Below are 20816 nucleotides of genomic sequence, written 5' to 3'. Positions count from 1 at the left end.
AAATTGTACTGTTACACAAAATAAATGGCTTTGTATCTCTTCACATGTATGTATGAAAGCAGAGACATAACAAATGCAAAGAAAACATTTTTGTTCAATAAATCACTTAAGGGTATAGAACTTCAGCTGCTTACCAAGCATTCTCGAGTGTTCTTGCAGAAACCTGTTTTATTTGTCAGAATATTGAAGCTCTGTAGAAGGTTGTGGAGGTGAAACTGTCTTTGAGAGTATTTCGGCAGTCTTTCAAACTATGTTGGATTCATACACATGTAGTTGACTATGCTTTTGAGCAGAATGAACAGGTGACCTCATGTGGTTCCTTCTGTTTTTTGTTGTTCTGTGTGGAAGCAAGGCCTACACGTTAGATGAGTTAACAATTGACTCTTGCATCTTGGGTTTTTCTTGGGCTCCTTCTGAAGGAGAAAGGAGAAGAAAGCTCTGTGGAGAGACTCATCCAGGGGTCGCATAGCTGACAAGTGTTTTGCCATTTATTTATTGGTTTATAAATCCGTTTCTTCTGATTCGAGCTACTAAACTAAACCAGTGTGGCTTTGATACTTCAGTTTCATGCTTTGCTACATGTGCTATACATTTAGTTCCCCAATTCTGTCGCTTTTGGATAAATTTATTGTGAGACGGTGGAAATGTATCACTGTATAATCATATAAGTGCACCTGGAAACAGCTGCTTCTGTTATTCTCATGAAACACTGCTTCAGAATATCACTCTTAGTAGATAGGAAGCTACTTGTAACTAGCTGTAGTTCTACCTTTTTTTGTCAGTTTTTTTTTGGTTGTTCTAGTGTTAGCATGGCTCTTGACCTTACTCTTCTCCTTCTATGATAAAGATTTTTTTTATAAAGAGGAATTCTGTTTGCTTAGGTTTCATTACTCTTGGCTAAATCAAGCCATTTAGATACTACCTCGAAGTTGCAAATTTCCACTAATTGCCAGAGGGAATGTCTAGTATGCTTATTGCAGGCTGGGTGAAAAGAACTAATATTTTTGTAGTTATTTAAAACTATGCTCATGCTACTATTTTTAAAAACCTAGGCTTTCTTTTTCTATTTGAATTACTGTTCACAGAGATTATAACCACACTTAGACAAGATTATAACCACACTTAAACAAGCTTTATTTTCTTTTGCTTTAATTCATGTGGTTCCTGTTGCAGCAAGTGCTCCCAAGTGCTTAAAGAATCCCTGGAGTGCCGAAGAAGATTCAAACCAAGGTGCTGCAAAACAGGAGGAACCGTGGCCGGCTCTGGCAGATCGAACTCTTGTTACTTTGGTAGAACAGCTCTTCTCTCATCTGCTGAAGGTCATTAATATTTGTGCCCATGTAATGGATGATGTTGCTCCTGGCCCAGCAGTAAAGGTATGTATTAAAAATAAATAAAATCGCATGACTTAAATACTGTTGTGATACAGATCTGTTGAAAGCTCTGCATTTCAGAGTTAATACTGGCAACTAATGTCTTTCTTGTGTGATGGTTTCATATCGGTAGGCAGATGAACTCCACTATGCTGCTCTCTCATTCCCCCTCAAAAGTACAGGGGAAAAAAATATGATGGAAAGAAACCCAAGAGTTGAGATGAGGACAGGGAGGTCACTCACCAATAACTGTCATGGACAAAACAGTCTCAGCATAGAGAGATCATAGCATTTTTTTTTTGCCTAATAACCTAGTGTATCATTGGGAACTAAGAGAAAACTAAAACCACCTTCTCATCCACCTTCTTCTACTTCCTCCCCCCAAGTGGTGCAGGTAACTGGGAATGGGGGCTGCAGCCAGTCCATAATGCTTCATCTCTACTGCTCCTTCAAATTCACTCTCTGCCCTTGCTGTAAGGTGGAGTCCCTCCCACGGGATGCTGTCCTTCCCAAACTCATCTTGTATGGGCTTCCCACAGGCAGCAGCTCTTCAAGAACTGCATCCACATAGCTCCATACCACAGGGTCCGTCCCCCAGGAGCAAACTGCTCCAGCATGGGTCCCCCACAGGCAGCAGCTCCCACCAGGCCCCCTGCTCCTGCGTGGTCTCCTCTCTACAGGCTGCAGCTCTGGCCCAGGGCCTGCTCCTGCGGGGGCTCTCCATGAGCTGCAGTCTCTTCCAGGCCACATCCACCTGCTCCACTGGGGGCTCCTCCATGGGCTGCAGCGTGGAGATCTGCTCCATGTGGGACCCATGGGCTGCAGGGGGACAGCCTGCTCCACCAGGGGCCTCTCCACAGGCCTCAGGGGAACTTCTGCTGCGTGCCTGGAGCACCTCTTACACTCTTTCTTTATCTGGAATCAAAGGAACCTTCTGTCATTGAGCCCTATTTCTATCTGGCTTATGCTAAAGTTGAGAAGAAAATTAGAGAATATATTATCCTTCCTTTTCACCAAGGAAATCCATGTCATAAACCTAAAAGTGGAGACATTTTGATTTAATTGACAGTCAAATAAAGAGGGCTTTAAAGAAAGTGAATATGCTTGTATTTCTATAGCAGAAAAGCTACTTTTACATACAAAATTAACAAAACTTATTTTAATTCTAGGCAGCATTACCTTCTCTCACAAACCCACCTTCTCTTAGTCCAATTCGGAGGAAGGGGAAAGAGAGGGAGCCTGTGGAGCAGGCTTCTGTGCCAATGAGCCCTAAAAAGGGTGGTGAAACTAGTCCAGGTAGGTACACATACTTACATGGGGACAGTAGGTGGGAGGATGAATAGGAGTATAGATACACCAGAGAGGGTAGAAGGAATTGAGTAACTTGTTTTTTGAAATCCTAGATCAAAAGGCTGGCTGGCTTACTGTCAGTTACTTCAGTACTGTACCAAAGTTCAAGTTCTTTTCAGTATTGAATTGCAGGAAAGGCAGCTGTGGTGCGGGTAGATCTTTGTGTGTCTTTTTAAATGAAAAGTGACTGTACTGTTTAGGAGCAGGTTGGTTCTGAATCTTTTTTCTCACTTTTTTTTCTGTTTCCACTCATCTATTGACTACGAAGTAATTTTTGCATGTGTTATAGTTAAAGAAATTAAAGTTGCTTTGTGGCTTTTGGCAGGAGCAGCTCATGTTGCTCTTTGAAACAAGATTATGAAGCTTCACATTTTTTCTTTTTCTTCTGAATGAAGGAAATAGGTGTTAATTCTCTTCTTTAAATTGTACTCGGTCTTCAGCAATAAGCTCTCAGGATAAAATTGCCTCATAGGATGTTTTTTTAGAATGCTATTACACTTTCTAGTTGTACAGTGTTTTTGCAATTTGAAAATGTGCATTCAGATCCAAAAATTTCTGCTGTTAACGTGGACTTTTTATCTGAAAATCAGTATGTAAAATAACATTGAATTACATGTCATGAGCACTGTAGAAAAAATATATTGTGTTAATATATTACGTATCTTTAAGCTACTAGGCAAAGTGATGCTAGTGGGCCTGTTCCAACAAGTAAATCATCTTCAGTAGGAAGCTTTTATCATCTTCCATCATATCTGAAGTTATATGATGTCTTGAAAGCGACGCATGCTAATTATAAGGTACTGTATGACATCAGCTGGTTGAATAAATTGTAGTTGGGCAATTGCTTTGTTTCCTTTAAAAATGGCTCTGCTGAGGCAGTAACCTTACCTGTTCTGTTAGTAAATTTAAAAAAACAGGTAGAATGTTTCCATGGACTTACTGTAGCATAAGATTCACCTCTGAGAAGCTCAGACTGTCCAAAGTTTGCGTTGTATTGAGGATCTCATTTGCCTGATTATGTAGGCAGTATATTCATCTTCTAAAACAGAATAAAATATTAACGATCTACCACCAAAAAGCACCCTAAAACCTGATGGGCATTGTCACTATGTTGCTTGGTTCTCTGCTGTCACTGCTGCTCATACTAAGTGATCCTTCACTGGCTTGGTTGTGCCAAATGGATCACAGTATCTTATTTTCTCAACAGTTTATTCCAGGATGAGTAATTTTTTTTTTCCTCATTAGTGCAGGTAATAAAAGATGCATTCCATAAGGGCTTAGTGTTCTGATTTGTACACTTCAGGGGGGTGTATTCTTGAAAACCTACTGTGTTTCTGAGAAATACATTATCCCTTGTCCATTACTTGCCAATATCCTGGACCTTCCTACTGTAACTGCCTTAAGCTAGAAGATCCATTTCTTGTTTTAGTGAAAATGAAGTCCTGCCATTCCAGCAATTCATGAGGGAATTTGTCAGTGGTGTTGGTGAAATACACGGAAATTTTAGATAAAAGACCATTTTGTCTCAATACCTGTTCCTTTCTGCATTTTCTTTCTCCTTGTCTAGTAACTATTAAGAAAAAGATTGTTTTACTTCTGTGACCAGGTTACTTTGGATCTCCAAAACAGTAATGAGAAGTTTGGATGCTTCTTGAGGTCTGCCTTAGATGTTCTGTCACAAATCCTGGAACTTGCAACTCTTCAAGACATAGGAAAGGTACGAGATGTGTGTTTGGTTTTTGCTTGTGTTTATTTGCAATTAAGTTGTCCAATATTTCTGGTCCTTTCCAGGAAAAAACAAGTATCCTGGATTTTGAAATTGTTGCTACAGTCCTAGTTGTGTTGCCAGGTTGGGTGTAAAATACTAAAGTAGATTTTCTGAGTTAGATTGCTGCTTTTGAAAACAGGAGTAATTTTCTACTGATTGTATTTCATGTGAAGATTTTTCCCACCATAATGATTTCCCTTCAGTCATTCTCACTGTATCAATACATCTAAATATGCTCATGTGTGGTGGTTTTACTCAGGTGGGCGGCTGAGCTCCACCACAACCGCTCTCTCACTCCCCCTCCTCAAAGAAGAAAGGGGAGAAAATACAATGAAAGGGGCTCAAGGGTTGAGATAAGGACAGGAAGATCGCACAATAATTATTGTGATGGGCAAAACAGACTCAGCATAGGGAGATAGTAAGATTTATTGCCATTATTTATTGCCATTTATTACTAACAAGCTAGAGAAGTGAGAAACAAAGGAAAGAAACCAAAAGCACCTTCACCGCCATCCACCCTCTTCCATCTCCTCCCCCTGAGTGGTGCAGGGGAATGGTGGAATGGGGGTTATGGTCAGTCTATCGCGCTTCTTCGCCACTGCTCCTTCTCAGTCACTCTCGTCCTCTGTGCTGTGGGGTCCCTCCCACAGGATGCAGTCCTTGCTGAACTGATCCGGCGTGGGCTGCCCACAGGCAGCAGCTCTTCAAGAACCGCTCCAGATATGGGTCCGTACCACGGGGTGCATCCCTCAGGACCAAACTGCTCCAACCTGGGTCCCCCACGGGCAGCAGCTCCTGCCAGGTCAGCTGCTCCTGCGTGGTCTCCTCTCCACAGGCTGCAGCTCCAGCCCGGAATCTGCTCCGGCAGGGGTCTTCCACAGGCCGCAGCCTCCATCAGTGCAGGTCCACCTGCTCCACTGTGGTCTCCTCCACGGGCTGCAGCGTGGAAACCTGCTCCACCGTGGTACTCCATGGGCTGCAGGGGGACATCCTGCTTCACCATGGTCCTCACCACAGGCCGCAGGGGACTTCTGCTCCGGCACCTGGAGCACCTCTACCCCTCCTTCTTCACTGACCTTGGTGGCTGCAAGGCTGTTCCTCTCACTCTCCCAGCTGCTATGTGGTGCAGCATTTTTTTTTCCCTGTCTTAAATATGCTCTCACAGAAGCACAAAACAACATCACTTATTGGCTCAGCTCTGGTCAGCAGTGGGGCCCTTACCAAACATGTGGCAGCTTCGAGATCCTTCTCACAGAAGCCACCCCTATGGGCCCCTTCTACCAAAACCTTGCCACGTAAACCCACTACATCATGTTAAATATGCAAGATGTGAGAAGGCAGCCATTCTCCTTTCCGTTCTTGTGTCTTGGTATTTTCTCTCCTTGACTGAGGTGGTACACATTGTTATTTCAAGACATTCAAGGCAAATCTTGCATTTGTATTTCTTTACCTCTTAAATTAGTGTAGCTTTTACGCAGTAAAAATAAAAAAGAGCTATTGTCCAGTTTTCATATTAATGCTTCTATATAATTAAGAAAAATGCAATTAAGTGACTTATTCTTCTGCTTTTCTAGTGTGTGGAAGAAATTTTGGGATATCTGAAATCTTGTTTCAACAGAGAACCAACTATGGCCACAGTTTGTGTACAGCAGGTAAGGAGATAATCTGTGTTACAAGACTAACCCTCATGTTGTGTGCATATCAGTTGGATACCATTTATGACCATTCTTTTTAGGGAAGCAGTGTTAGGAAATTGTGTCACAGGTGGAGCAAACAGTGTGTTTTCTTTATTTTTTATGATTTATTCTGAAACTTGATACTGTCCGAATAGCTAGTTTCTTGAACTGCTTCCAACTCAAATAATTACTTGGGTGCTAAGAAAACAAGTTTGTTTCCTACCTTCCCAAATGTATTCCCTAGCTAGTTAACTACATGAGAAGACCTGGAAAGCAAAGGACTATGTTACTGATAGGTTTCTTGCAGGCTTCTGGTTGAGCATCTGTCTTCAAGACACCAAAGTTTCATTTTGGTGGGAGGATGGCTTTAGTAGACCATTGGGAGTTGTCACAGATCACTTTTGCAACTGAAGCATTCCCATATCTTTTTGGCCGAGGTGTAGATTGTTAGTTTAATTCCCCTAGCTTTTTTTCTGTTGTCTTGTATTTGACTACATGACCCTCAGTTTATGCTTTGTTTGTGATGACCTACCTTCTTTAGCTCTTTGGGAGGATGAGGAGTCATTTTTTGTGAAGTCCTAAAACATTAATCTTTTTTTTCCCAATTTTCTTCTCTAGTTGTTGAAAACACTATTTGGGACAAATCTGGCTTCTCAGTACGATGGCTTGTCTTCAAACACAAGCAAAGCTCAAGGCAAAGCTCAGCGCTTAGGTTCTTCCAATCTGAGACCTGGTCTCTATCACTATTGCTTCATGGCACCGTATACCCATTTTACACAGGCGCTTGCTGATGCTAGTCTGAGGAACATGGTTCAGGCTGAGCAGGAACACGATGCTTCAGGGTAACTTCTCTTATATATTCTCTTACAATATAATGCTGACTTGAACTAGAATAGAATCTTTTTTTGTTTTTTTTGTTTTTTCTAAATGCAAGTATCATAAGGGAGCTAAGTAACTTGCAATTACAGTATTGTGTATTATTTCTTGTAGATTTGAGAGAAGTATTTTTCTTGGTATTAGAGTCCCAAATGTAGCACTATTGATTAATCACTACTGTGTTTTCAAAATCAAAGTTGAAGCATTAAAATGGAAATCACTTAAAATTATTATGCTTTTTTTGAAAAAAATAGTTTTGAATGCAAATATTTCATTGATTTGCTAACTGTAGCAAGTAGTCAATAGCCTTAAAGAAAAGGCAGGATAATGACCAAAGGACTCCAGAAATTCAGTCTTTACAAGTTGTTTATTGTCCACAGATCTACATTGTCTAATTAAAGTGTATTGTAGGTTGTTTCTGTTGCTCTTTCATTTTACTAAGATTCTTGAAAGTCAAGTAGATGAAAGCTGGCATCAGGTAAAAGAATATGCTTCTAAGACTGCTTGTTTATACCTCCATTTTCTTAGAGTATGTTTTTTTTTGTTGTTGTTTCTCATCACAGATGGTTTGATGTGCTGCAGAAAGTTTCTACACAGCTGAAAACTAGCATTAGCAGTGCAGCAAAACACCGTGCTGATAAGGTACTAATGTTTTTATAGTCCTTTTAAAAGACCTGTATGTTAAACTTAAAACTCTTCTTCCTTTTAAAAAATAATTTGCTTTTGAATGAGACCTGTTCAGATATTAGATTACTTTAAAATCTCTCTGTTACAGAATGCTATTCACAATCACATTCGTTTATTTGAACCCCTTGTCATAAAAGCATTGAAACAATACACTACGACAACATCAGTACAGCTGCAGAGACAAGTTTTAGACTTGCTCGCTCAACTGGTTCAGCTACGAGTTAACTACTGTCTTCTGGATTCAGATCAGGTTGGTACCTCGCTATTTCTGCAATTTTGTGATACAAGGTCTCACTAGCAGGCTAAATATTTACAGCAAATATATTTACCACAATCCATTTATTGTAATATAGCTGAAAACGAAGACAAAAAGGAGGGTGAAACTCAGTTCCCCCACCAAACACAAGGAACTTTGGATTTTGGTTTTATGTTGCATATAAATTGCTTAAACTCTGCAACAACTGTTTAAGAACTGTTCATCAGATTGACTCTAGGAATAAGATGATGTGCACAATACAAACAGTATTGTATTTACAAACAGAAAACAAAACAAACAAAGGCTTAAGCATGACTGTTAGTGAGCGTTGTAGTTGACAAGCATTATTCAATTTTAATGGCAAGGGGGAAGCTGGTGGCAAACTCAGGAGTCTGTGTGGTTGTCCATATAAAAAGTAAATGTGTAACAAAATTTAAGTGTTTTATTCACTACGGTATTTTCAGGTTTATAAACTACAGGATGCAACTGATGGCTTTCCTATAAATTGATAACGCAGTAAATCTTTTCAGTGCATGAATACTGGGGATTTTATATTGGATCTGAGTTAGGCTTTTTTGATTGATTCCTGGCTTCTTGGCTGTAATGCCTCAAATAGCATGTTACATGAGCAAGAAAGGAAGTTATATTATTAAACATGTAGACACATTTACTGCTAAAACACAACATAAATGCATGCAAACTGTAATAAGCTACAACATCAAGATTCTCAAAACCTTCTGTAACTCTAGAGCGAATGCTCCATAACATACCAGAGTGAGCTATAAGTATAAATGATTTTCAGTGCATGTCTTTTCTGTCACCTGAAACACAGACTTCTGTATTTCTGTCAAAACAATTTTAGATGGTAATTAATGTTTCTGTTGTGTACTTTTTTTTTAACACTTTATTCTCTCTTCAGGTGTTTATTGGATTTGTGCTAAAGCAGTTTGAATACATTGAAGTCGGACAATTCAGGTATGAAATTAGCAAAGATCCTTTGAACAAGTGAGAGTTTACTATTGTCTTATTCTGAAGCATGTTGGGATTAATTTTGCTATTTTTTTTTATTTTATGAGAAAGGGAGTGTTACATTCTAGGCAACGTGCTTGTATATTTTCTGGCTTTAATGGTAGTGCTTTCAGAAGATTTAGGTTCTATGTGGTTGAAGAAGTTGGAAAGTTGGACATAAGTAGAATTAAACTGTGTTGTGCTGTTTCTCAAATTGGTATTTTAAAAACATTTCTTTGGGAAATCCACCAAAGCTTTGCATCGAGGAATCAACTCTTGGTAGGATTCAGCTGCTGAAGGGAGAGCTATTGTGGATTCAGTGTGAATCCATTTTGTATTCGGAGCAACTGCTACATTTTTTTTATAGTACCTAACACATCATAAGCAATGTGATGGAATTTTTATCAGCTATTTCTGTTTTTCTCACACTTGAATTTGTATGAAAGGATAATTTTGTTTTGCTCTGTGGAGTCTCCTACAGAAATATTACTTTGCATCATGTACATTAAATAATACATGATAATGTTAGTAGCTGTAAGCAATGGTCAGAATTTGAAAGAAATGAAATCCCTTGAAAAAATGGTAGTAAAGAATGGGGCATGAATTATTGAAACGCTCTATGAAAGCAGAAGAATGCATTCTTTACAAAATCTTAGTGGAAATATGTTCATTTCTGCTGAACAGAGTTGTGCAATTCAAACTTGACGTTTTTTTTTGTTTTGTTTTGTTTTCAGGGAGTCTGAAGCAATTATTCCTAATATCTTTTTTTTTCTGGTGTTGCTGTCTTACGAGCGGTATCATTCCAAACAGATAATCGGAATTCCTAAGATCATTCAGCTGTGTGATGGAATCATGGCCAGTGGGAGGAAAGCTGTTACACATGGTAATTAAAAAAAAGTGAGAGTGATAGTTCAGCAATAAAGTGTAACTGCTGTTCTAAGGTATAGAAAAGTGGGATCATAATAATTGTTCCAGAAAACACTAGCTTATTCTTAATACATTAAATAAGTTTTATTTAATTTTTCCATGAACTTTATTGTACCCTGTTAACATTAGTTCACAATGCAGCAATATTTTAAAGGCTTTGATGTTGATATTTAGTCCCCTTTCTGTTCTTTCCACTTTGAGCCTTTAAGTGGAAGCATCTGTCCTGTACTTGCTAGTAATTCTGCTGAGGAACCTTTTTTGAAAAGTATCGTTTATCTCAGTGAGAAGGAGCAAGTGTGTACATAATATAAACTTTACTTTGTTCTACTAGAAGTAAAAAGATAGACATCTCTGTGTGGGAAGTCTTTCTTTCCAGGGATGGGAAAAACATTTAAACAAAAAAAAGCAGTTTTCTTTTAGTAGCTGAATTGTTAGAACAAGAAAATAGTGTTCAAGAATGACTTGTCTCATGCTAAAACAAACAAAAACTTGTCGTTTTAGCAATACCAGCTCTGCAGCCCATCGTTCATGATCTCTTTGTGTTAAGAGGGACAAATAAAGCTGATGCTGGAAAAGAGTTGGAAACACAAAAGGAGGTGGTAGTGTCAATGCTGCTGAGACTTATTCAGTACCATCAGGTAAAAGAGGACAGTGTTCCTGTTTATGCTCTGTAAAAGGGTAGTGTTGTTTTGACTGCTAAAAATGCTTCAGGCCATATGAATAATTTTCTACACAAATCTTGAATATCTGGACTCTGTGTGTGATCTTTCTGTATACAGAGAGTATTCAAAGATTTTGGTGGTAGGGGAAAGCTTCTGCAGTACAAATCAGTTATTGCAAGTTAAATATGTCTGTTGCACCTTATAGGCAAGTGCTAACAAAGCACTGAAAAGCTTCAGTAAGGATCATGATCCTGATTGTGTGCAGATTGACTAAACAGAAGGTCAAGACAAGAGTTGTAATAAATTAGGAACCAAGAAACTCAAAAGAATTGGGGGGAAAGGGGAAGAGGTAACATGCTATTTAGAAATAATTTGTGTTGCTGTGCAATAGCAATAACTTAAATAACATTAAAAAAAAAAAAAAACAACTATTTGAATAAGGTAATGAGAATGGTAGCTACACAGTTATCAATTACCCCTTTGCCCCAGATCTCACAGATACGGAAAACATGTTTATATCATGTAGGAGTGTAAGAATGACTTTCATCAACACACTTTGTTTGAAAGAAAAACAAAGGTAATTTTAAGAGAAGTGACATAATTAACATGGGAGCTTATTGCTTTTTCAGGCGATTAACAAAGTTAACATGCTTTTCCTCTCATCATGTGAAAATGCAATTCTAGTGTATGCTAATGTAAGCAATGCATTTTCTGAGAATAGTTGGAAAAAAGGCAGTACATCTTGTCAAAATAATTTGTTAGAACTGCATGTTCAGATTGGAATAATTTTGTGTATCCACATTTTCTTTTGAATTTGTAGTTTTATAATCATAAAATGACTAATATAACTATATGAAATGACACTCTGTAGACACATGATGTAAAATAGTGAATAACTTAGTGTTACATAAGGTACTGTAATTGCTAGCAGATCCTCTTCTGACACACTTAACCTATTAAAGACCACCCATGCATTGCTCTTCATCCCACACCATCCCTTTCGTAGTTCTTATTCTGTCCTTTTCTGCTCATGCAGAGTATATAAGCTAACCCCAGGCAGTTCTATTGTTTGGCTATGGCAGGGACGTTCTGCAGTGGTGTTCCTGTAACTTGAGAGGCTCCAAGAACTGCAACCTTTATCCTTTTTTTTTTTATTTTTTTTTCCTTTACAACTGTAGCTACCATCCATGGAGCTAGAGAATGGAGAGTTAAAGTAATTCGACCCAGAATTGCTTCTATCTCCTTTCTCATGAGAAAGCTCTTTAGGAAGAAAGTCATCTGGTGTTTTTTTATTTATTTCTTGATTGTCTGTTTCTCATTCTGAACTGCTTGACTTTCTTTTAGAAGTACTCCATATAACCAGTTTTCAGAACCAGATTCTTCTGTCCCACTTCCCAGTCCATGCATTAACATTCCTGCCCGCTATGTCTTTGGACTGACTATCCTGGAAAGTATGGTCTCCATAACCCTCAAGTCAGTAACACATTCAGCTACTGAACATGATCCTTGCTGTTGGTGTCCTCCGTTAAAGACTCTCTTATAAACTTTTACATGATGTATAAAAAAGTGATTTATCCCAGGTGAATGAGCTCTGTAAGAAAGAGTATACATGTGGGAAAATGCACTCAGCAGCACTCAGATATTCTTTTTTCCCGTTGACTAGTGTAAGAAGGATCAAGAAAGCATTTTATTTCTGGTTTCTAAAAGTAACTGAAAAAATCTTTAAAAATAAGAAATAACAATAATAAAAAAGTCACAGCTGAGAACAAACTTTTAACCCGAAAATAGAATTTTAAAATATTGTATGGCTTCTCATGTGGATTTTCTTTTCTTGTTGCTTTTTGGCAAATGCATGAAGTGGTAATTTTTTTTCCCATTGCAGTATTACTTGATGTTTCCTGATAGTATGGGTGTTTACTTGCATTCTTTTGTACTTTCCTCAGGTGCTGGAAATGTTCATCTTAGTGTTGCAGCAGTGTCATAAAGAAAATGAAGACAAATGGAAAAGATTGTCCCGACAAATAGCTGACATTATTCTCCCAATGCTTGCAAAACAACAGGTTGCTATATGCATTTTTTAATCTATAAACATCTAAAATAATTACTATAACAAATTATTGTAATAATGGCTTTGGGTAATGTGATTTCTGTTTTCTTTAAGGTAGCCACCATATCTGGAAAAATAATTACTGTAGGATAAACTAAGCCTTTGAAGTGATGCAGGTCATAATTTAAATACACAAAGTATGTTCAATATCTTCTAGGCTGTTCCCAGATAAAGCTCATTCTATTTTTCTTACGTACACACTTGTGTCTTGCTCAGAGCGCTTCCTAATGTTGTGAAGATTCTCCCTTTTTTTCATAACTGCAGTGGGTCTAACTGCATTTTTTTTAGTGAGGAGAATGAAATAGCATCACCCAAAACTGCATTTATAAATCACAGAATTGCAGAATAGTTGAGACTAAAATGGACTTCTAGAGATTGTCTTCTCAAAGCAGGGTCGTCTGGAGCAGGCTGCTTATGACCACAGCTAGTCAGATTTTGACAGTCTCCAAGGATGGAGCCTCCATTACCTGTCTGCAGGGGGGTGTAGGGAGGGAGTTGTTTTTAAATGGGGGGTTCCTATATTTCAATTTGTGCCCATTGCCTCTCTTCCTGGCACTGGGTAGTATGGAGAAGACTCTACCTATGTCTTGTCTTCTTGTCTCCTTCTTGCCCCAGCCAGATATTTGTACACACACTGGTAAGATTATAGAATGGCTTGGGTTGGAAGGCACCTCAAAGACCATCCAGTTTCAACTCCCCTGCCATAGGCAGGGATGCCACCCTGATCAGGTTGCCCAGGGCCTTGTCCAACCTGGCCTTGAGCACCTCCAGGGATGGGGCATCCACAACTTCTCTGGGCAACCTGTTCAGTGCCTCACCACCCTCTGAGTGAAGAATTTCCTCCTAACCTCTGATCTAAAACTCCCCTTTTTTAGTTTAAAACCATTCTCCCTTGTTCTGTCATTATCTGATTGAGCAAAGAGTTGTTCTCCATGTTTCTTATAAGCCCCCTTCAAGTACTGAAAGGCTGCATTGAGGTCCCCAGGTCCCCCTGGAGCCTTCTCTTCTCTAGGCCGAACAGACCCAGCTCTCTCAGCCTTTCTTTGTAAGAGAGGTGCTCCAGCCCCATGATCATCTTTGTGGCCATCCTCTGGACCCCTTCTAACAGCTCAGCATCCCCCTGAGCCTTCTCCAGGCTGAACAATCACATCTGTCTCAGCCTCCCCTCGTATGACAGGTGCTCGAAGCTCTTAATCATTTGTGTGTCTTTCTCTTGGGGTTGTTCCAGTGTGTGTAGGTCTGTTTTACTGGGGAGCCCAGAAATGGACTGTAAATTGAGGATAGGGAATAGACCCTTTGTATCTGGAAAGAAGAGTCTGCTCCTTTTAGGAAAAGGATTCTCTGTACTGCTCCCTAAGCAACAGAGGGCTTGTCTTACTGTACAACTTTGTTTGAAGTAATTATTTCTAATTCCAGGATATAAAGTAAAACTAATGAAATTGTGCCCTTAATATGTTCTTCACTCTTTGATGACAGATTCTCCACTCTTATGAGGAGGTTGCATGGTGGGGGAGAATAGGCTGTGTGGAGGATCAGACAGCAGTTTTTGAGGGAAGCTAAAATGCTGGCAAACTGAAGTTGCCTTTGTTTTGTATGAATCTGTGCATGTGCTCAACTATCAAATGAGGCTGGCAAGATAGGGTCATCCAGATAAAGTCCAGTCCTATGCTTTTAGCAATCAATTGTTGTCTAATTTAACTAAAGAACTGGTCAAGTCAGGCTTGATTGTTACTAATCCTGCCTCTGTTGCTGCAGTTGTAGCTATTCACTTATCTGATGATTAGGACTTTTTTTCCTCCTGGTTGTTATCTTAAGCTTATTCATGACCAAAGCATTCAGTTATTCCTGTGTCAACACTTCTGTCTATAATATACCTGCTAGGATGTGCAGGGAAGAGAAAAGTTTAAGTTTTATGACAGTCAGTCTTTTTGTCTCATTCTCTGAATCTGGCATTTTTTCCCTTAAATAAATAAATAAGTGATACACGTATTGGATTTTGTGGGATAGATTTTTGTCCATGTTCTCAAACCTCCTATGTAGGAAGGCCTGCGATGAAACTTTCATTTACTTTTCATAGATCTTATTGCTCTAATTTTTGTGCTGTAAAGGATGGCCTTATTATGTACAGGTTGTTACAGAAATGTTTAAAACATGAAATGGTAATTTTGTGTTGCATTTATGTGTGGTGGTAGTTATAAATTAGTTTTGTGGTTTTCTTTTACAGATGCATATAGACTCTCATGATGCCCTTGGAGTATTGAACACTTTGTTTGAAATTTTGGCTCCTTCTTCCCTTCGCCCTGTGGACATGCTTTTAAGGAGTATGTTTGTTACCCCTAAAACAATGGTAAGCAAGTGGGAACCTGTTAAAACACGTGAAGTATTCCTAGAGTAGTAGTAAAAGTGGGTGTTTCAAGACAAAAGAGAATCTTGTGCCCTTCATGCCAAATAAAAGAGCATGTATTCCTATTTGTTATTTTGCAATGTGGTGTTGAAGTACCTGAAACAGAACTTAGGAAAGAATTCATTAGAATTAACAGGATTTACTGTCTCTAGCATTTTATTCAGAAGTGTTCTGCTTTTGGAATACATACCTTCTTGTTTCTCTACCTTCCTGATCCTAAAAATACATGCAGTTACGGTAAATTGTAGATGGCAATTTATTAGGTAAATCACATTTTTCTTATGCAAGTACTAGTACTATTTTGATAGTTGAGATTGTTAATGTCTTTGGAGACTTGCTTTAGGAAGGCTGAATATATTTCTATGTTGTATTGAATACTTTTGAAGTTGAACATTTTAATTAGCTGTTGCATAAAATAAGACATCAGAATGGAGCAAGCAGCAAAAAGGTTTTGTGTTCAGGTCTTCAAAATGCTATTCTCATGGCAATGGTCAAGCTTATTCACTCTAACCATCTGCATTTTTTGGTTTGTTTGTTAGGCATCAGTGAGCACTGTTCAGCTATGGATTTCTGGAATTTTAGCTATCCTTAGAGTTCTGATTTCACAGTCCACAGAAGACATAGTTCTATCCCGTATTCAGGAGCTTTCTTTCTCGCCATATTTGATTTCGTGTCAAGCAATTAACAGACTGAGACGTGGAGAAAATAATGTATCCACACCAGAGGATCGTGCTGAGGTTAAACAGGCTAAATACCTGCCTGAAGAGACGTTTTCTAGGTATGTTGTCTTGAATAACATAAGTGTAGGATTAAGATTTCTGAAAAGTCACAAACATATCAACAGTTCTATGTATGCACATATATTGCATATCTAAAGGAAATAAAGTCTCAAGTTGATATATGGGAGGAGGGTGTGTGGAGGAGGGAATAACGAGTTGAACAGCAAAGAAAGGAGATGAGTTTTTAGTAGGGACTTTTCACTCTTTTGCTGTCTCTTCTCAAGCCAAATGAAAGACCTACTGGAGTCATTACAATGGATGAATCCGGGTGTTATTAAAATCAGCTCCAAGCTTTAACTGTTTAATCCTTTCCATCCTCTCTCTGTGGGGCCTGAAAGATGAATCATACCCACAGCAGAAGCCTGTGTTCTGTACTAGAATCTTGGCAGCAAATAGATACAAATTGATTAAGTTAGTCCTGCTCTTTCTTTTCTTCTTTTTAAGAGCTAGCTTTGTCTAGTTAGCTTCCCATGCTGAAGCTCTCCAAGAATGACTCTTAGGTAAAATGAAAGATGGAGAGATGGCGGTCATACTCTGTTGACACAGTGTTTGTCATTAAGACAATTATGTCTTAATGTGGTGGGAAGCATTTGAAATAGCTATTTGTTTAAGAAACTGAAAACTTTTTACTCAAGTACAGAATTTCAGATAAAAAGAAAATTCTGCTTCTTATTCAGCTTACTGCTGGGGGTGTTGGATAGAAGGAAAAGGGGCATCTGGACTCCCTTAGCATGACCTTATGTCCAACCAGAGTAGGAATGATCATGGCCAGGAGCAAGCATTGCTTACTGCAGACACCCTTTTTTGGTGTTCTGTTCTGATCTTTTTTTTTTTTTTTTTTTTTTAACTTGGTGTGGTGTTTTACCCTGCTGGGCAGCTAAACTCCATCACAACCACTCTCTTGCTCCCCCTCCTCAAAGAAAAAGGGTGAAAAAGTATGATGGAAATGGCTCAGTGGCTGAGATAAGGACAGGAAGATTGCTGACCAGTTACCATCATGGGCAAAACAAATCCAGCATAGGGAGATTAATGTAATTTATTGTCTATTACTAGCAGACTAGAATAGTGAGAATTAAAAGCAAAGACACCTTTCCCCAATACACCTTCTTCTACCTACTCCCCCCAAGTGGTGCAGGGGAACAGGTAATGAGGGTTCTGGTCATTCCCCAATGTTTTGTCTCTGTCGCTCCTTCATGGTCAGTCTCTGTCCCTGCTCCATGGGGTCCCTCCCACGGGATGCCATCCTTCACAACTTGATCCTTTGTGGGCTGCCCACAGGCAGCAGCTCTTCAATAACTGCTCCAACATGGCTCTGTACCACGGGGTCCATCCCCCAGGAGCAAACTGCTCCAGCATGGGTCCCCCACAGGTGGCAGCTTCCCCCAGACCCCTGCTCCTGTGTGGGCTCCACGGGCTGCAGCTCTGGCCCGGGGCGAGCTCATGCGGGGGCTCTCCATGAGCTGCAGCCTCCTCCAGGCCACATCCACCTGCTCCACTGGGGGCTCCTCCATGGGCTGCAGCGTGGAGATCTGCTCCATGTGGGACCCATGAGCTGCAGGGGGACAGCCTGCTCTACCAGGGGCCTCTCCACAGGCCTCAGGGGAACTTCTGCTGCGTGCCTGGAGCCCCTCCTGCCCTCTTTTTGCACTGACCTTGGGGTCTGCAGGGCTGGTTCTCACTCCTCTCTCCCAGCTGCTGTTGCATAGCAGGTTTTCCATCTTAAGTCTGCTCTCACAGAGACACAACCATTGTTGCTCATTGGCTTAGCCCTAGTCAGCAGCAGGTCCCCTTTGGAGCTGGCTGGAGCTGACTTTTCTCTACCGTGGGGCAGCTGCTGAGCTCTTCTCACAGAGGGCACCCCTGTAGCCCCACCCTCACTGCCAAACCCTTGTCATGTAAACCCAATAAACCTAGCTGGAGGTTTGATATGGAATCCTTGTTGTAGAGTGAATGTGGATAAATGAGGCTGCCACCAGCTCAATTCCTGTAACTTACTGAGCTGCAGTAACTGTCAGGGTGTATTTTTTTAGCTGATTGCAAATCACTATAAAGACACCGTGTCATTTTCAGTGTTTGCTGTGTGAGTGAGGTGGGCTGTTGTATGCATGCTATCACTTATGACTTCAGCTAATGAGTAGGTAACACAGTTCCATTATGTAATACTGAATTTCTTGTAATCAACTGTCCATAGCAATAGCATCATGTTTGTTTGGGGCCAACCTGTCATATAGTATTTAATTGTGCATTTTCTTTTGTATAAACGCACAGATTTTTAATTTGGTTTTAAATTTACTGAGTTTCATAGGCAAACATCACCTTATTCTGAAAGATGTCACAGTGATGGTTTTCCTGTTGATGGTATGCATGTTTTTTTTCAAGGTTCTTATTACAACTGGTTGGTATTCTACTGGAAGATATTGTCACCAAACAGTTGAAAGTGGATATGAATGAGCAGCAGCATACTTTCTACTGCCAGGAGCTAGGCACACTGCTTATGTGCTTAATACACATCTTCAAATCAGGTAATATTTAAAACACTGCTTTGTGTTGTTGCTTGCAGTGAGGTAATTTTGAGTTCTGAGACAATTGTTGAATGAGTAGGCGCTTAAGATGTTCTATATATAAAGAACCTCCAAAAGTATAAAGAACCTCCAAAATGTTGTGCTTATGAATGCAGATCCCATTTTGCATATTCCTTCTTCATATACGAATAAAATGCAACTAGTGACTTTTCACCTTTTCCTTGAGCGAAGGTAGCAGCAGAACTTCTTCTAGTGTTGCCATCTATTACAGATCAGCCTAATTCACTGCCTTCTCCTTATGTCTTCTCTTTTCTTTATGAAGTGGCCTGATCTGAGGTACAGCTGTAGTATATGCAGCTGTAGCCACCACATTTTCTGGCTGTCAGTCCTTCCAGTCTGTCTAGTCATCTAAAGGAGCAAACTGGAATATGGTGTCATTCCCCACTAAGTTAGGCAGATCTTTTCAGTCTAGAATTTCTTGTGTTGCTGAAATTCTGTGACATATTCTGGCCATATTCTAATTCTCAGAAAGTTCTTTCCTCTACCCGCTCCCTTGATGAAATACTCTTTTTGAAGTGTTAGGAACCATACGAGTCTGCCTTGTTCTGTTGGAATTTTCGGAGTTTTAAATGTGCCTATTTTGGCTGTTTGACTTGAGGCTTCCTTCAGATTTTTATCCTTTCCTGCTAATCATTCCAACAGGGATGCATCAAGCACGGCATTGCTAGTCAGTCGAGGGAAGTGATCGTCCCACTCTACTCTGCGCTGGTGTGGCCTCACCTCAAGTACTGTGTGCAGTTCCCAGCACCACAGTACAAAAAGGACATTAAACTGTTGGAGAGTGTCCAGAGGAGGGTGATGAAGACGGTGAAGGGCCTGGAGGGGAGCAGCTGAGGTCACTGGGCCTGTTCAGCCTGGAGTAGAGGAGGCTGAGGGGAGACCTCATCATGGTCTACAACTTCCTTGCAGGGGGGAGTGGAGAAGCAGATGACCCATTCTCCATAAACACCAGTGATAGGACCTGCGGGAATGGGGTTAAGCTGAGGCAGGGGAAGTTTAAGATGGATATCAGGCGGAGGCTCTTCACCGAGAGGGTGGTTGCGCACTGGAACAGGTTCCCCAATGAAGTAGTTACTGCACCAAGCCTGTCTGAATTTATCTGAAGGGATTGGACTGTGCACTTAGTCACATGGTCTAAACTTTTGGGTAGACCTGTGCGATGCCAGGAGTTGGACTTGATGATCTTTATGGGTCCCTTCCAACTCAGGATATTCTGTGATTCTATGAATAGCTGCTGTAGACCAGGATCTGTCAGGAATAGTTGTCCCAGAACAGCTGCTCCTGTGTACCTCCGTGGATGAAATTAGATTGCCTCATTCCTAATACACAGTGGAAGGTAAGAGACTTGTAGGATGAGACCTGGAGTTCTTTCTTCATAGTTTACAGCTTGCAACACTTGTAGTGTTCACCTGATGCGATGTCGAAGGGAATCACAGCTTTCTGCTACAGCTTCTGAATAGTGCTGTACGTAAATCTTGATACTTCTGTAAATATCTACAAACGTGCTTTTGTTGTTAATACACTTGCAAGGCGGGAGAACAGGGAGTTCTGTGTATCTTGATTCAGCTTGTTGACATGAGTAAATCTTCACTGAGAAGAAAGCTTATATCATTTTCAAACCTTTGGATAAATTTTCTTTTGTCCTTTTCTGAGAAAGATTTTGAGTGCAGTAGAGACTAAAGTATACTTGGGTGCCTTGGAAAGAGATCCTGTTTACTAAATAGTCTACTAGCTTTCCCCAGCTGTGAGAGCGGGGTTATATTTAAACATGACAAATGTGTTCTCATGGTTAAAGTCTTTTAGCAGAGCATTTTCTAATCTGTGTCACTTAAGATATTAGTGGAGTACGTTTCATTTAATTCTTTCAGTGGTATGCTTTTTCTCTTTGTTTTCAAAACATGTTCTACCTTGAAGTGGCTGGTAATATTCTGGAGGGCAAATGCATTGCTAGCTACTTTTCCTTACAACTCTGGCACTCTAGACAATCTCATCCTCACTCCAGCGGGTTATTACTGGGTACTTTCTGTTGCCATATTTTCCACTCTATCACCATAAATTTCTTGCTGAATTTTCTGTTTGTTGGTAAGAGATAGAAAGTATAAAGCATCTTTCCTGACCACATTCCTTGAAAACCTTTGCACCTTTTGCTTGTTCCAGAATATTTTTTTTTGAGTTCGTCACCTTGTCCATACAGCTGACATCATCACTTTGTTGCAGATCTTGGATTATAGTAGTTGCTTGCCACTTAAAAGGAGTTGGCACAGATCCCTGATCGTTCACAGACTTCTTGGATGTTGCACAAATAACTGTTCTACAGGTCCATCTGTAAAATGGGAGTTACGGTACTTCCCTGTTTAGTAG

At 40.0% G+C, this 20816-nt stretch overlaps 1 protein-coding gene across 2 annotated transcripts in view; it reads left to right on the top strand.

Moving 5' to 3' along the window:
- The window catches only part of HTT (huntingtin), an 86307-nt gene that overhangs the window by 33223 nt on the left and 32268 nt on the right, over window positions 1-20816 (top strand). For both annotated transcript variants that reach the window (XM_035324931.1, XM_035324930.1), the window contains 15 exons: window positions 1174-1376; window positions 2543-2669; window positions 3393-3520; window positions 4330-4440; window positions 6066-6143; window positions 6786-7009; window positions 7607-7685; window positions 7819-7980; window positions 8906-8961; window positions 9729-9877; window positions 10423-10559; window positions 12527-12643; window positions 14915-15037; window positions 15634-15872; window positions 18253-18395. In XM_035324931.1, the coding sequence (XP_035180822.1) occupies window positions 1174-1376; window positions 2543-2669; window positions 3393-3520; window positions 4330-4440; window positions 6066-6143; window positions 6786-7009; window positions 7607-7685; window positions 7819-7980; window positions 8906-8961; window positions 9729-9877; window positions 10423-10559; window positions 12527-12643; window positions 14915-15037; window positions 15634-15872; window positions 18253-18395 (2076 nt within the window). The remainder of the gene's footprint in view (window positions 1-1173; window positions 1377-2542; window positions 2670-3392; window positions 3521-4329; window positions 4441-6065; window positions 6144-6785; window positions 7010-7606; window positions 7686-7818; window positions 7981-8905; window positions 8962-9728; window positions 9878-10422; window positions 10560-12526; window positions 12644-14914; window positions 15038-15633; window positions 15873-18252; window positions 18396-20816) is intronic.

The sequence above is a fragment of the Oxyura jamaicensis genome, chromosome 4 (genome assembly GCF_011077185.1).
Source record: "Oxyura jamaicensis isolate SHBP4307 breed ruddy duck chromosome 4, BPBGC_Ojam_1.0, whole genome shotgun sequence".
NCBI lineage: Eukaryota > Metazoa > Chordata > Aves > Anseriformes > Anatidae > Oxyura > Oxyura jamaicensis.
The sequence above is the reverse complement of the archived record's forward strand: the minus strand, read 5'-3'. Positions and strand labels throughout refer to the sequence as shown.